Genomic DNA, 15955 nt, shown 5'->3' on the forward strand with positions numbered 1-15955 from the left:
GAAATATACACACTAGCATACTTTCTTTGTAGCTGCATTGATATGTTGAGCCAAGGATAGATCCTCAGATATCTTGACACCCAGGAACTTGCTCACTCTCTCCATTTTTGATCCCTTGATGAAGACTTGGAGTGTTCCCTATAGTTAGCTACAGAGATAGAGCAGTGCAGAATGACAAATATGCTGCAAAGTCCAATCAAGATAGATTGGGAGATCAAGAACTGGTAGTCTTACAGAGATACAGTGAAAAGCTGCTGTTTGTATGTCATCTAAACAGGTCATTTCATACATAAGTACTTTAAGATAGTAACAAAGAAAGAGAGAATGCACAATATTGAGTTGCAATCACAGAGAAAGTGTGGTGCAGTAGAGAAATTAAGTGTAAGGGTCAGATTGTGAGACCAAGAATTGGAATTGGTTTACTGTTGTCACATTAAAGGAGAGGCATGCCGTCCTCACTGATCATTCTGTACACAAAAAAAACATTAAAGTACTAAAAAGGAAAACAGAATGTAGAATTGGTAAAGTGGCAATTCTTAGATGACTATTAAGGGTTCAAAACATTCACTACCTTTTCAAAATATAAGATTAATAATTCTTAGTCTAACTTTACAGACAATTGTTCCAAATACTTATTAAGTATTATTAAGTGAACTATTTTTCTTCATTTGTTAACCCATTTTATTTGAAAAAAACAGGTCAATATATCCATTTCTCTATTGTAGTCTTGAGCAAGTTATGTGCTCGTATGTAAAACTTCATAATTGCTTCTTTTATAGTAAGCATTTTTGTAGAGCTCTACAGCCACCATATTAGGAATTAAATTTCATAGAAACACGGAACATAGAAAATAGGTGCAGGAGTAGGCCATTCGGCCCTTCGAGCCTGCACCGCCATTTATTATGATCATGGCTGATCATCCAACTCAGAACCCTGCCCCAGCCTTCCCTCCATACCCCCTGACCCCCGTAGCCACAAGGGCCATATCTAACTCCCTCTTAAACATAGCCAATGAACTGGCCTCAACAGTTTCCTGTGGCAGAGAATTCCACAGATTCACCACTCTCTGTGTGAAGAAGTTTTTCCTAATCTCGGTCCTAAAAGGCTTCCCCTCTATCCTCAAACTGTGACCCCTCGTTCTGGACTTCCCTAACATCGGGAACAATCTTCCTGCATCTAGCCTGTCCAATCCCTTTAGGATCTTATATGTTTCAATCAGATCCCCCCTCAATCTTCTAAATTCCAACGAGTACAAGCCCAGTTCATCCAGTCTTTCTTCATATGAAAGTCCTGCCATCCCAGGAATCAATCTGGTGAATGTTCTTTGTACTCCCTCTATGGCAAGGATGCCTTTCCTCAGATTAAGTGACCAAAACTGCACACAATACTCCAGGTGTGGTCTCACCAAGGCCTTGTACAACTGCAGTAGTATCTCCCTGCTCCTGTACTCGAATCCTCTCGCTATAAATGCCAGCATACCATTCGCCTTTTTCACTGCCTGCTGTACCTGCATGCCCACTTTCAATGACTGGTGTATAATGACACCCAGGTCTCGTTGCACCTCCCCTTTTCCTAATCGGCCACCATTCAGATAATAATCTGTTTTCCTATTTTTGCCACCAAAGTGGATAACTTCACATTTATCCACATTAAATTGTATCTGCCATGAATTTGCCCACTCACCCAACCTATCCAAGTCACCCTGCATCCTCTTAGCATCCTCCTCACTGCTAACACTGCCACCCAGCTTCGTGTCATCCGCAAACTTGGAGATGCTGCATTTAATTCCCTCATCCAAGTCATTAATATATATTGTAAACAACTGGGGTCCCAGCACTGAGCCTTGCGGTACCCCACTAGTCACCGCCTGCCATTCTGAAAAGGTCCCGTTTATTCCCACTCTTTACTTCCTGTCTGCTAAGCAATTCTCCACCCACACCAATACCTTACCCCCAATACCGTGTGCTTTAAGTTTGCACACTAATCTCCTGTGTGGGACCTTGTCAAAAGCCTTTTGAAAATCCAAATATACCACATCCACTGGTTCTCCCCTATCCACTCTACTAGTTACATCCTCAAAAAATTCTATGAGATTCGTCAGACATGATTTTCCTTTCACAAATCCATGCTGACTTTGTCCGATCATTCCACCGCTTTCCAAATGTGCTGTTATCACATCCTTGATAACTGACTCCAGCAGTTTCCCCACCACCGACGTTAGGCTAACCGGTCTATAATTCCCCGGTTTCTCTCTCTCTCCTTTTTTAAAAAGTGGGGTTACATTAGCCACCCTCCAATTCTCAGGAACTAGTCCAGAATCTAATGAGTTTTGAAAAATTATCACTAATGCATCCACTATTTCTTGGGCTACTTCTTTAAGCACTCTAGGATGCAGACCATCTGGCCCTGGGGATTTATCTGCCTTCAATCCCTTCAATTTACCTAACATCACTTCCCTACTAACATGTATTTCGCTCAGTTCCTCCATCCCTCTGTCCCTTACTATTTCTGGAAGATTATTTATGTCCTCCTTAGTGAAGACAGAACAAAAGTAACTATTCAATTGGTCTGCCATGTCCTTGCTCCCCATAATCAATTCACCTGTTTCTGTCTGCAGGGGACCTACATTTGTCTTTACCAGTCTTTTCCTTTTTACATATCTATTAAAGCTTTTACAGTCCGTTTTTATGTTCCCTGCCAGTTTTCTCTCATAATCTTTTTTCCCCTTCCTAATTAAGCCCTTTGTCCTCCTCTGCTGAACTCTGAATTTCTCCCAGTCCTCAGGTGAGCCACTTTCTCTGGCTAATTTGTATGCTTCTTCTTTGGAATTGATACTATCCCTAATTTCTCTTGTCAGCCACGGGTGCACTACCTTCCTTGATTTATTCTTTTGCCAAACTGGGATGAACAATTGTTGTAGTTCATCCATGCAACCTTTAAATGCTTGCCATTGCATATCCACCATCAATCCTTTAAGTGTCATTTGCCAGTCTATCTTAGCTAATTCACGTCTCATACCTTCAAAGTTACCCCTCTTTAAGTTCAGAACCTTTGTTTCTGAATTAACTATGTCACTCTCCATCTTAATGAAGAATTCCACCATATTATGGTCACTCTTACTCAAGGGGCCTCTCACGACAAGATCGCTAATTAACCCTTCCTCATTGCTCATGACATAATTTCATGACATAACTCAAAACTTAATCATTTTGAGAAGACTTCAATATTTTGGTTTTGGCTAATTATTTTCCTTGCACTATAATTACTGCCTTGTCTTTTGGACATTTATTTCAATCCCAAGTCTTTATGGCAACTTTGATAAGACCTAAGACAATTAAACTGTATATCTCCCCTGTACATTTCTGACTCTCTAGAGAAATAATATTCTATAATTTGCAATATAAACAAAGCAACTATTATTGTAAAATATCTACTGAAGGATTTTTAACTTTAGTAATAATGTGTTATCTCTGTATTGTGAAATACTGAAACTATGACCAGAGTATTTAAACTTGATTTATAATCTGTAAATAAAACTGTGCCTAATAGAAAAAATTACCATGAACCAAATGCATTGTGATAAAAGCCCAATTGATTTACTCGTGTCCTCAGAGAAGGAAATCTACCCTTCCCTGACCTTGATTCCACTTCCTCAATAATGTGGTTGAATTCAGAGCCCTGATAACTAAAGCAGCAAAGCACTCAGTTTCTTTGAGGTCCTATTAGCTCATTAAAAAAAAGATTCATCACACTTTCTGAGGGAAACCAGAAAGACAATAAATACCAGGCCTGTCTAGGATCAATAACAGAAGGATTTTTATGTGTTTACGGTTGCTAACATATTGGCTGGCTAGTTAAACTTTATATCAACTATCATCTACAAATGAAAGATCCCATTATACCATAACCATCATTGAGTGCAATCAGTATAACTCTAGCTTCTACTAACACAATTTACCTATCGCTCTTTTTTCAGAGATAAAGCGTGCCCCACCTCCTGTGTCCCCTAAACCGATTCTACCTCCCCCTCTGACTCCACCCAAGCCCATCAAACCCCACACTATTCTTCAGTCATTGAGTGCTGGTCCAACGCCAGTCCCTTCTCCCGCCAAGCAGCCAACCATCAAAGCAGCAAGTACACCAGCATCCCTGTGCTCAAGCCCAGCTAAGCCGATTGCTGCTGGTCCGCCACAGCAGGTTCCAGTCAAACCACCAAGGTCTTCGATATCCGGGCCATCCACAGAGATGGCCACAACAGATGTAGCACAAATGAAGCTCGAAGAAACCAGCGCATCCCTGGCAGCCGCTTTACAAGCTGTGGAGGAGAAGATTAAGCATGATGAGGGGCAGGTGGCAGAGTAAGTCTGTTGATTTATTTATGCTTTGTGCAAGGAGCATGCTGATATTGACTGGACATTTCTATAGCTCAAGACTTCTGCCTCACTCTCTCCCACTTTCCCAGCTCCCATGCCTCACCTTCCTCTCCCATCCAATAACATCACCTTCAGCCCTTTGTTCCCTCCATGTATCATCTCCCAGCCTCTGTGTCATCTTCCTATCTTCCTCTTCTTCTTGGCCCCTTAGCTCCCAGTGGAGCATTGGTCATCAATGACCTCCTGTCTCCATCATCCTCAGAAAGTTGAAGGGTTGTTAATGTTTCTGTAATCTATTGCATTCATGGTACAGAGGATTGGCCCTTACAGCTTCACCAGTACTGTTAGCCGGCCTTACTCATTTCCACCTCTCACAACAGGGATATAGGGTTGGACTTTGAGAGGCCATCTTCCTATCCCCCCATCTCAAATGGATCCACCTATCACCTGACAGCTCTGGCTTCACACTCCCTCCCACCTCTATACTGGCTATCTTACCTCTTTCTTTCAGACTAGATGAAACATCGACCATCCATGTCCCTCCACAGATGCTGCCTTCCTCCAGCATCTCCAACATTTTTTCTGAGTTCCTCCAGCATTTTTTGTTACTTAATACACATCTCATCTTTGTGCTTGTCAAAATCTCATGAAAACACGTTAAGGAGAGCCATTGAAGATTTTAATAGTAACAGACAATAAACTGGACATTATTTCAATCTATAGATACATTCAACATGGCAATACTGTACCTTGATACTTCACAGAAGTGCCATCAAACAAAGAAACCTATGCCAAGTCACTCTGAGGTGATCAAAAGCTTTGTTTTAAGTAGCACTTTAAAGGAAGAAAGAAAGGTATCTAGTAAAAGCAGACTCTCAGTTTTGAAATTGAGTAAATTGATAAATATTGTACACATCTGTGCAGACAGAAGTTGACTGCTTTGTTTTTTTTCCTAATTATTAATCCTCATAGAAATGAAATAGAAGCAAAATAAAATGAAGGAACTCAGCAGGTCAGGCAGCAACTATGGAGGGAAGTGGACAGTCAACATTTAGGATTGAAACCCTGCTTCTGAATAGAAAGAATCTGTCTAAGTGGAGGGTCTTGAAATGATACATCAGCTATTCATTTTCCTCCATGTATGCTGGCTGACCCGCTGAGTTTGGTTCTGCTCCAGTCTTCAGCATCTGCAGCCTCTTGTGTCTCTCATGGAAGTAACGCTTGGAATGTACTTTCTCTCACCAGGACTGCCTCGGAGGTGAAGAGCACAGGCAGCATTCTGGATGACATTGGCAGTATGTTTGATGACTTGGCTGATCAACTTGACGCCATGTTGGAATGAAGGAAGAGAAGACAGATGGCAGGGAAACCTCAGGACTCTATTGTGGGCACAATGATCTTTGAAATCCTTCCCAGACCAGTGTCGGACATAATCTCCATTCATGAACCCATTTAATTTTGTTTTGGTTTGCACAACTGACCAAACAAAAAAAAGTTTATATTACCTCAGGATCTTACCACATGAAGATCTGTGAAATCACTGTCATCATCTTTCAAGGGAAGTCAAAACCTTATGATTTGGATTTGAATCTGAAACAGAGATGGGAGGTTGAACTGATTTAATATTGATTTGAGATCTTGCAAACGTGAAAAAGTTTAAACTCCCAAATTTAAAGTTGAAATAGGGTGTTAATGCAAGTTGTAGTATATGTACACTGTAAGCATGAGAAATATGATGGGCTTGTAAAACATCCATCACAGATGATAGAAACTTAATCAAGTGCACAATGACTTGGTTGAGTTGTGGCTTTAAATTTCAACTTGGTTTCCCATTGGATACATGGCCAGTGATAGAAAAATAGTAAGATTTAAGCTGGCCTGTTTATAATACCTCCGGGCAAATAGTCTAAAGCAATGGTAGCATAGTGATTAAATTATTGGGCAATGTTTGATGGGACGCACAAGTTCAAATTCCACCATGGTGTCTAGGGAAGGCCAGAATTTTTAAAAAAGAAAGTATCAGTAACAGTAACCATGAAACTATCTGTCATAAATGCCCATCCAGTTCACAGATGTCCTTAAAGTAATGAAATCCCAATCTGAGCTATGTTATTCCAGACCAACATCAATGTGATTACCCACTCAATGGTCCATAAACACATTCAGTTCAGAGACATCCAGGAAGGGCAATGACACTTGGCCATGCCGGCTAAGCCAATGAATGAATAAATAAAGAATGTATTTATTAGTTTTGTCCATTAAATGACACAAAGTTTAAAACAGAATGTGTAGCTGCTGCAGTGGAAAGACTGAACAGGTAACATTTTAGACCACATTTGATGTGGATGGAAGTGATTAGTGACAGAAATGCTAACATTTCTATGTTGACTTCTATGATCTTGGTCCATGGTGCTCTTCAGCCATTCGGGAGGTTTTGGAAGCCTAGTTGCTGTTATAATGTGAAAACATTGTATCTTTAGAGACATTTAATGAAGGGTCAGCATAGTTAGTTAAGTTGGAATTACGGTTAAGAGTCAATATAGAGCTAGACACCTGCCTTGAATGGATAAGTACTACAGCAGGACACCACCAGACTTGAATATTTGTTTCTGCAATTGGCTTAGACCCACAGGAAGGGGAACTGTTTGGTCAGATTTACCATTCCTTGTCATGTCCAGTGTCTCCTATTGGCAAATCCCCTTGCAATAGCCTTGATGACACTTTTCATTGCCACATTTCATTACTTTGCACCATTCATTGTACAGAGTCGCAGGTGGACAGTGATTACTCAGATGGGTGGCAGAGAATATTCTGAGCAGCAGTCAGATTGCAGCGCCTTCCTGATGAAAATCACAAATGACAACACGCTGATCAAGAAATACAAAACACAACTCTCAAATAGATAAAAATTACTGCCTATCTCTAAAGAAATTTGTATTTACATAGCATCTTTTGTGAAATCAGGTCACCTTGAAACATCATACAGCCAATGCAATACCTTTTGAAGAATGGCACCTGTTGTAACAAACATGATAGACAATTTGACCCACAAACAGCAATATGACAATAACTAGGTAAGTGTTTTCTAAATCGTCATGACTCTGGGAAGAACTTCTCTGCCTTTCTTCAAAATTGTGCTATTTTTAAATTCTGCCTGAGAGAGCAGAATGGAGCTCACCTCCACCTAGTGCAACACTTCCTCTGTACACCCCAGAGACTGACAGCCTTGGTATTTGTGTAATGCATATTTTATTTAGAAGTGCTTCATTTGGTGAAGAAGTTAAGACAGAATAAGTGTGTGAATCAAGTATACAAAATACCTTGAAATCATTTCATTAGAATTCAAAAATTAATTTAAGGTCAAGATGAAAAGAAGGTGAAAACTAATTTTCAGTGTCAGAAGGCAAAATGCAGTTTGTCAAAAATGCCAGACAAATCTATTTCCACCCATCTGTTAGGGAATTAGTGGGGCACAAATGAAAATGAATAAGATAACAGCAGTCAAGATACTTTGAATTAAGTTGGTTCAGAATATGGCTTGGGTCAGCAGAGTGGCATTGAGCATAGGTCAATCCTTTGCACCCAGTCCAGTAAATCCAACATCTTACTGTCTTTTCTGCTCATGCTTTTTCGACATTTGGGTTTAAAAATGAATGTGTTTGAGTTCTTCCTCTGGACTTGCTGGTATTGGTTTATTATTGTCATATGCATCAAGATACAATGCAAAATGTTTGGCTTGCATACTCTTTATAGAAGAACAAATCATTGAGGTAAATCAAGGTAAAAAGTAATAATACAGAATAAAATGTAAAAGCTTTGGATAAAGTGCAGCCCAGGTAAAGAATAAAATGCAAGATCATAGTGAGGTTGATTGTGAGGTCAAGGGTCCAACTTATTGCACAAGAGGTCTGATAACAGCAGAATAGAAGCTGTCCTTGAGCTTGATGCTACGTGCTTCCATAATTTTGTATTTTTTGCCTGATGGGAGAAGGGAGAAGAGAGAATATCTAGTGGATGAAGTCTAACGCACCTAAACAATGCTGTAATTAACTAGATGATTTCATATTTCATCCCTATTAAACTGGATTCATTATTGTTGCTCCAAGCCAAGCAGGAAGGGTGAAGTTTTAATTCTAAACAGTTTGGACTTTTCCTTCTCTCATAGGCTATGACTTTTATAGGTAAGCTTAGAATTTATTGAGGAGATGGTGGCATTCCAACACATTCCGTGTGATGAAGAACATAGGAATATGTAACAGGAGTAGGCTATATGTTATTCCCACAGTGTCGTTGGACAGGGAGATTTGTTTATTGTGCATGTGCAAAGCAGTTTAACAGGCAGCAGAATTTTAATAAGGAAAGGATATAGCACCTTTTGCCTCCTCAAACGTCCCAAAAGTGCTTTAAATCTAACTAATTATGTTTGAAATGCAGTTGCCAGAATAATGTAGAAAACAGAGTGGCCAATGTGTAAGTAGCAAAGACTCAGAAGCATCAGTGACGTAAATAACCAGATAACATAGCTGTCGGATGAGGAAAAAATCTTAGTCGGGTTTTAGGGAGATATCAAGACACACAAAATGCTGGAGGAACTCAGCAGGTCAGGCAGCATCTATGAAGGGTAATAAAAGGTCTTCAGGACTCTCAGCATTTTGTGTGTGTTGCTCTGGATTTCCAGCATCTGCAGAATCTCTTGTGTTTTTAGGGAGTTATTTCCACATCTGGCTCTCCAGATCATGCCATTAGAACTTTTACAGGTATCTGAGAGGGTCAACTCAAGTTGTTGGCATATAAAAATCCATCCAAAAAAGGTGCTTTGATTATATTTTTTTCTGTTTTTGCCAATAGCCCCTGCTGCACAAATTCCAGTGGGTCAAGCTCCTAAACAGCTGTGGAACAGCTAGTATTTTTGCACACTGACCTAACGTTGTTTCATTAGGCCACCACTGTATTACTGTAGATATTTGTAATGCGGTGCCTTTGGTAGAAATAATTTCTCACTAACCTGTACAATCAGACTATCAAGATAATGAAGTGAACCCCCCCCATAAAATGGCCAGTCAGTCTCTAGTTTTCTCCATGTTCTGAGTTCACTCCCTGTGTGCCGTTATCTGATCATTAAGTCTCTCTGCAACAGGTTAAAATGGTTTCACACAAAGCTTGTTACATAGTGTTTTTCTATTGCTTCCAACATATTTGCAGATCAGATGTGCCAAGTGGACGTGCCCTTAGATTTGAGTCATATGCCTTCATCTTAATGGTTGAGATTCTCAGGTTAACTTTCCATATGACCTGAATAGGCCTAAGTGTCTTGTCTGGTCTGTTTTCATACTGAGTGAAGACTATGAATGATGCAAAATTCAAGACAGAGCAGTATGCACTCAGATATTGCCATTCCCCACCTTGAAGTGTTAAGTACAAGTAGAACTTTATCTATAATACTATATATTGTAAATATATGTTATACACACAAACACACACATTACTTATGTTCCCTGGTTGGGATGCAGGCTCAAAGATCCCAAAGGGCTTTAGCACAGGTTCTAGTTGCACCAGCTGGTAAGGCTATGTGGAAGCTTAAAGATTTTCAACCAGATATGCCAATTCCAGATGTGCATCTTCTGCCTCCCAGTGGCAAGAATAACACATTACAATAAAAAAAGAAATCCATATCCATAACATTAAGCAAGTAAAAGCGTGCACAATAGAAGCTATAAAGTGAATTGTTGGGCTTTCTGAAAATCCACATCACTTTCCTTTTAAGAAAAAAATTAAGAAATATTTAAAATATTTGTGAATGCTCCTATTCACAGATGAGAGATTTTACTGACCCAAAATTCTATATTAAATTATATATTAAGATGATTTAATCTAGCACAAACTGAAATAACACTCCTGTAAAATTCTACTTTATTTTGAAGCCATTTTTAAATAAAATATATATAAATGATGTTTTTAAATTGTCATTTTGATTTTGTTGATTATTTTTTTCTTTTTGGTGTTTTTAATGTTGAAGCAGAGCATTGTATGCATTTTTTTTAAATGAACAATGACGTGCCTTGTTTACGTTGAAAATTTCTTTTGTTATTGCTTTATGATATTGAGTTGTATTTTGGATTTTAGTTGTTCAGGTGTTCGAGTAGAACACACCTGCTGTAGTAACAAATGTATAAAAACCGTGTATAAAGTCTGGGGTAATGCCTGAATTACAATGAATGCGTCTGCCTGTGGTTTGAAAAAACAAGTGTTAATTGTAATTCTCGGATTTGAGCTATTAATTGTCTTATATTGTGTCCTATGACCTAGTGTGTTTGTCAAAGTTTTGAAATTTCTTCAAAGCCTGAAAAATTGCCGATGTAAATTGTAAAAAAAAAAGTAACAAAAGGTTTAGAAATCCCATAAAAATTGTATGACTGTTATATTTTTATTAAGTTATGAAACTGTATTGTATTTCCATTATGTAAAGCTATGCATCTTGACGCTTCATGCTATTCTGTGCGCTACTGAAAGTGATTAATGTTTTTGGGTGTGTTGTGGTGTTCGAAGAGGATTCCATTTCTTGTTGGTGTCACCCTGCAAGAAGAAACTCCGATCTTACAGAAAGTTAGAAGGAGAGACACTTGTTCACTCAATGTATTCGGGGAACCTGGTTTATTTTTATCTTGTAAAAAAGGGACTATGTTTTCAGTGGATTTCCTCAAGTGGGCTGGTTGCAAAATGTGTTCATCCTGTTGACTCTGCCAATGACTGTATCATAACCATCATGACAGGCATGTGGCAGTGTTGTGCTTGACTGATTGCATTTACTGCCATTGGCTCTAAATAAATGTTAAAAGGGCATTCTGTCTAGCCTTCATTTTGAAAAAAAATGTCTTTGACAGGGATATATCCCTTCAGTGAATGCAGGGAAGGTTCACTAGATCATAACGTGTTTGTCCTTTGAAGAGACTGCTTAAAATCAACCTACATACTCTGAAATTTAAAAGAATAAGAAGTGAACCATTCAAAATATATAAAATTCTGAGGAGGATCCACAGGGTAGGTGCAAAGATGTAACACATACTAAATGCTGGAGGAACTCTGCATCAATGGAGTGGAATAAATAGTTGACGTTTTGCACCGAGACCCCTTGCCAACTGTTCATTCTCCTGCATAGTTGCTACCTGGTCTGCCGAGTGCCTCCAGTATTTTGTGTATGTTGCTCAAGATTTCCGGCATCTGCAGAATCACTTGTGTAGTGTAGATGCCAAGATGCTGTTTATGAGCCAACAGGGACACAAGGCACTGGAAAGTTGAGCAAAAAAAAACAAACTGTGGGACAAACTCAGTGGGTTGAACAGCGACTGTGGGTCCGGGGGTGGGTGGGGATTGCTGCTTTTTTGTGTCGAGACACTGCACCAGGATTGAGAGTGGAGAGGGGAGATTGTCAGTGTAGAGGAGAAATGGAGTGCTGAGACTGGGGTCAGTAATAGATGAACTAATGAAGGGTGAAAAGTAAGCCAACAGCACTGATTCAAAGTTCAAAGTAAATTTATTACCTTTACACTATGCTGAGATTCCTTTTGCTGCAGGCATTCACAGTAAATACAAAGAAACACAATTGACTGGTATGGAAACTTCAATGCTCTTGAATGGAAAATCCTACAATAAGTAGTGGACACGGCCCAGTCCATCACAGGTAAAGCCCGCCCCACTACTGAGCTCATCTACATGAAACACAGTCACAGGAAAGGAGCATCCAAAATCAGAGATCCCCCTCCGTTCAGGTCATGCTCTCTTCTCACTGCTGCCATCAGGGAGAAGGTACAGGAGCCTCAGGATTCACTCAGCCAGGTTCAGGAACAGTTATTACCGCTCACTGGCTCTTGAACCAATGAAATAACTTCACTGAACCTATGGACTCACTTTCAAGGACTCTTCATCTCATGGGTTTGATATTCATTATGTATTATTATTAGTTCTTTTTACATTTTGTATTTGCATAGTTTGTTCTCTTTTCCACATTGGTTGTTTGTCCTGTTGGGCACGATTTTTCATTGATTCTATTATAGTTCTCGGATTTACTAAGTATGCCTGCAAGAAAATGAATCTCAGGGTTGTGCATACATGATAACATGAATGCATTTGATAATAAATTTACTTTGAACTTTGAAGAGTCCTTGAAAGTAAGTCTATAGGTTGTGGAAATAGTTCAGTGTTGGGGTGAGTGAAGTTGGGTGATGTCGTCCACTCTGGTTAAAAGCCTGATGGTTGAGGGGTAATAACTAGTCCTGAGCCTGGTAGAGTGGGACCTGAGGCTCCTTTACCTCCTTCCTGATGGCAGCAGTGAGATTAGAGCATGGCTGGATAGTCAGGGTCCTTGATGATAGATGCTGCTTTCCTGCAAAAGTACTCCTTGTAAATGAGAGCCAAGAGGCTACCCATTTCAAACTGAAAGAAGTAGAAAACTTTTCACTTGGAAAATGGACATTTTGGAATTCTTTACCTCAATGGCAGTGCATATTCAGTCATTAAATATGCTCAAATATTAGAGTGACACATTTTTGTTACAAAGGGAGTCAGAACATATGAGATTCAGATTCAGATCCATTTAATTATCACATGAAAATGGTGTAATGTGTCATTTGTGATTCCAACCAACACATCCCAAGGATGTTCTGAGGGCAGCCTGCAAGTGTCGCCACAAGTTTTGAGCACCTTGGGAAAGTGGACTGAAGGCAGAGGTTCAACCATGGATATTGCATGGAGAAGCTTGCCAGCGGAAGGAATTGGCCTACCCTGCCGTGTAACCTTCCATCATGCTTTGAGAAAATGTATACCAAAACAGATTGGCAATGGAGACAGTTTTCAGATGATTAATTAAAAAGAAATGTAGAACACAAAACAGTACAGCACAGTACAGGCCCTTTGGCCCACAATATTGTGTTGACCCTTTGACCTGCTCTAAGATCAATCTAACCCGTCCCTCCTACGTTGCCCTCCATTTTCTTATCATCCATGTGCCTAGCTAAGAGTTTCTTAAATGTCCCGAATGCAATTTACTCTATCACTACACCCCGCAGGGTGTTCCATGCAATCAGCGCACTCTGTAAAAAAAATGTACCTCTGACATCCCCACATAAACTTTCCTCCAATCACCTTAAAATTATGCCCCATAGAATTAGCCATTTCTGGCCTGGGAAGAAGTCCCTCACTCTCCAGTGGATCTATGCTTCTTATCATCTTGTACAGCTCTGTCAAGCTGCCTCTCATCCTCCTTTGCTCCAAATAGTTCATTAAACCTATCTTCAAAAGACCATGCTCTCTAATCCAGGCAGCAACCTGGTAAATGTCTCTGCACCCTTTCTACAGCTTATACATCACCATTATGTATCATGTCATATGACATCACCATTATGTGCCATGTCATATGACATCACCATTATGTGCCATGCCATATGACATCACCATTATGTGTCATGTCGAATGACATCACCATTATGTGCCATGTCGTATGATGTAGGCATTCATGATCTTTCCATGATTATGGTTGTTCTTGGCAAACTTCAGAAGTGGTTTGCCATTGCTGCCTTCTGGGCAGTGTCTTTACAATATGGTAATCCCAGCTATTCTCAATAGCCTTCAGAGATTGTCTGCCTGGCATCAGTGGTCGCATAACCAGGACTTATAATTTGCACTAGTTGCTCATAGGACCATCCACCACCTGCTCCCATCACTTCATGTGACCCTAATTGGAGGGTGCGGGGGGTTTGTGAGGGGAGCTAGGCAGGTGTTACAGCTTGCCCAAGGGTGACCTGCAGGTTAGCAGAGGAAATGGCTGCCTCACACCTCCTTTGATGGAGAAGTATCTCCACCCTGCCACCCAACACCTTAAACATCCTTCCTAAAATGAGGCAATTAGAATTGAACACAGGTGTGGTATAACAAAGGCAATAGAGGGATACACTTTCAAGTGATAACCAGTAAGGATTTGAAATCACAGCCTGACAAGCTATGACTGCTGATTGAATCATTGCCTGCATAAGGCATTTGGATAAATACTTGAAGGATTAAGAGAAAGTGCGAGGTAATGAGATGAAATGGACTGATTTGGAAGAAGCAAGTGGATGACCCTCTCTGTTTCATTTCTCGTAAGGCAGATGATCTACCTGACCACAAGCCGGAAACCTTATTGGGCAAAACGCTCAAAAAGAAGTTCATTCAGTGCTGAGAAACAATAAGCAAACTGACAGAATTACAAGCAAAAACCTCAAAAGGCAAGTCAGAGGAACTTACAATAGATAATAAAAGACCAGTCTCAGTACATTTTGAGCAGAGAATATCATAATTAATTAATTAGTAACAATAATTATGGACTTCTTTTGAAGGAAAAATAGATGAGACATTGAGGTGTAGAGGTGTCGAGGAGAATGCGTGCCTAAGAAAGCTGATTAGAGTGCAACAGTGGATATGAACCTTCCACTTAGCAAATCAGAAGCTAAGGGGGTGGTGGGGTTAAGAATTAGGGGTTTATGGCAAGATCTGTGGGGTAATGGGTATAAGGGGAGACCCCTTTGTAGAATACATAAAACTGTTAGGTTTGTGGGAGAAGGGGGTAAAACAAGAAAGGAAAGAATTATTTTAACACAACTTAGAACTGGGCATACTACGCTTAATTATTCCTTGTATCTTTCTGGAAAACATCACTCTGGGTTGTGTAGGTCTCGTCACCATAATGAAACAGTTGAACACGTATTATTACAGCGCAAAGACTATAATGTTGAAAGAAATCAAGTGCAGGCTATATTGCAGTCTTTGAGGGTTGATAGTTTTCATTTTAAAACTTTGTTAAGTTATGGGAGTGACTTTAATCTAATTCAGAGTATCGTCTTTCACTATTTACAATCTATAGGGCCTTTGTGGATAGCTTAGCTTTCATTTGAAACAGAGATCATAAGGGATCTCCAGTTCTCTTCACCACACTCCAGTCCAGATGGTGGTGGTAATGCACCTTTAAGTTGGACTGCCAACCACCATTAAATGTCAGAAGAAGAAGAAGAAGAAGGGACAAATCCTGTTGCTTCTTTATATGTATTCATTGTTTTATTATTAATAAAACTATACAGGGACAAATTGAAAGAAATAAACCATTTTAGAAAACCTGAAAGGAAACATAGACTACGTTAAAGTGACTGAAATAAAATGAGAGAGAAGAACATCATGACTACTTTATGAACAACATACTTCAGAATGAAAATTGAAACCGTACTGTTCCCAAAGCTCCCCGTAAATGTGGAAGTGATGTTCAGTCTAGAGCTCGCTCAATATATTATAACTCAGAATGAAAAACAGTGCCTTTGTGAGGGTTGATTATAATCAACAGCGAATGTCTCCTGAAGTCACAGCTGCGTAACCTCAGTCTGTGTTGCTGTCGGAGACACGGAAACACAGATGTTCACAAGAAGCAGACTTGACTGGAAAGAATGCAGAAAGAAAATGAACCATAGGGGAGATTTAATAGATTTCAGACAGGGGAGGAGGATGAAAATTTAGACGTAAAAGAAATGCATGGATGAAGTAATGTAGAAGCTGTGGCGATGAGA

The 15955-nt window shown here is 39.7% G+C and overlaps 1 protein-coding gene across 4 annotated transcripts in view; it reads left to right on the plus strand.

Annotated features, from left to right (window-relative positions):
- Nucleotides 1-11207, plus strand: part of caskin1 (CASK interacting protein 1) — a 740245-nt gene extending 729038 nt beyond the window's left edge. For all 4 annotated transcript variants that reach the window (XM_063059322.1, XM_063059323.1, XM_063059324.1 and 1 more), the window contains 2 exons: nucleotides 3977-4358; nucleotides 5619-11207. In XM_063059322.1, coding sequence (XP_062915392.1) covers nucleotides 3977-4358; nucleotides 5619-5715 — 479 coding nt within the window. In that variant the 3' untranslated portion in view covers nucleotides 5716-11207. The remainder of the gene's footprint in view (nucleotides 1-3976; nucleotides 4359-5618) is intronic.
- Nucleotides 11208-15955: the final 4748 nt, after the last annotated feature.

Source organism: Mobula hypostoma, chromosome 9 (genome assembly GCF_963921235.1).
Source record: "Mobula hypostoma chromosome 9, sMobHyp1.1, whole genome shotgun sequence".
NCBI lineage: Eukaryota > Metazoa > Chordata > Chondrichthyes > Myliobatiformes > Myliobatidae > Mobula > Mobula hypostoma.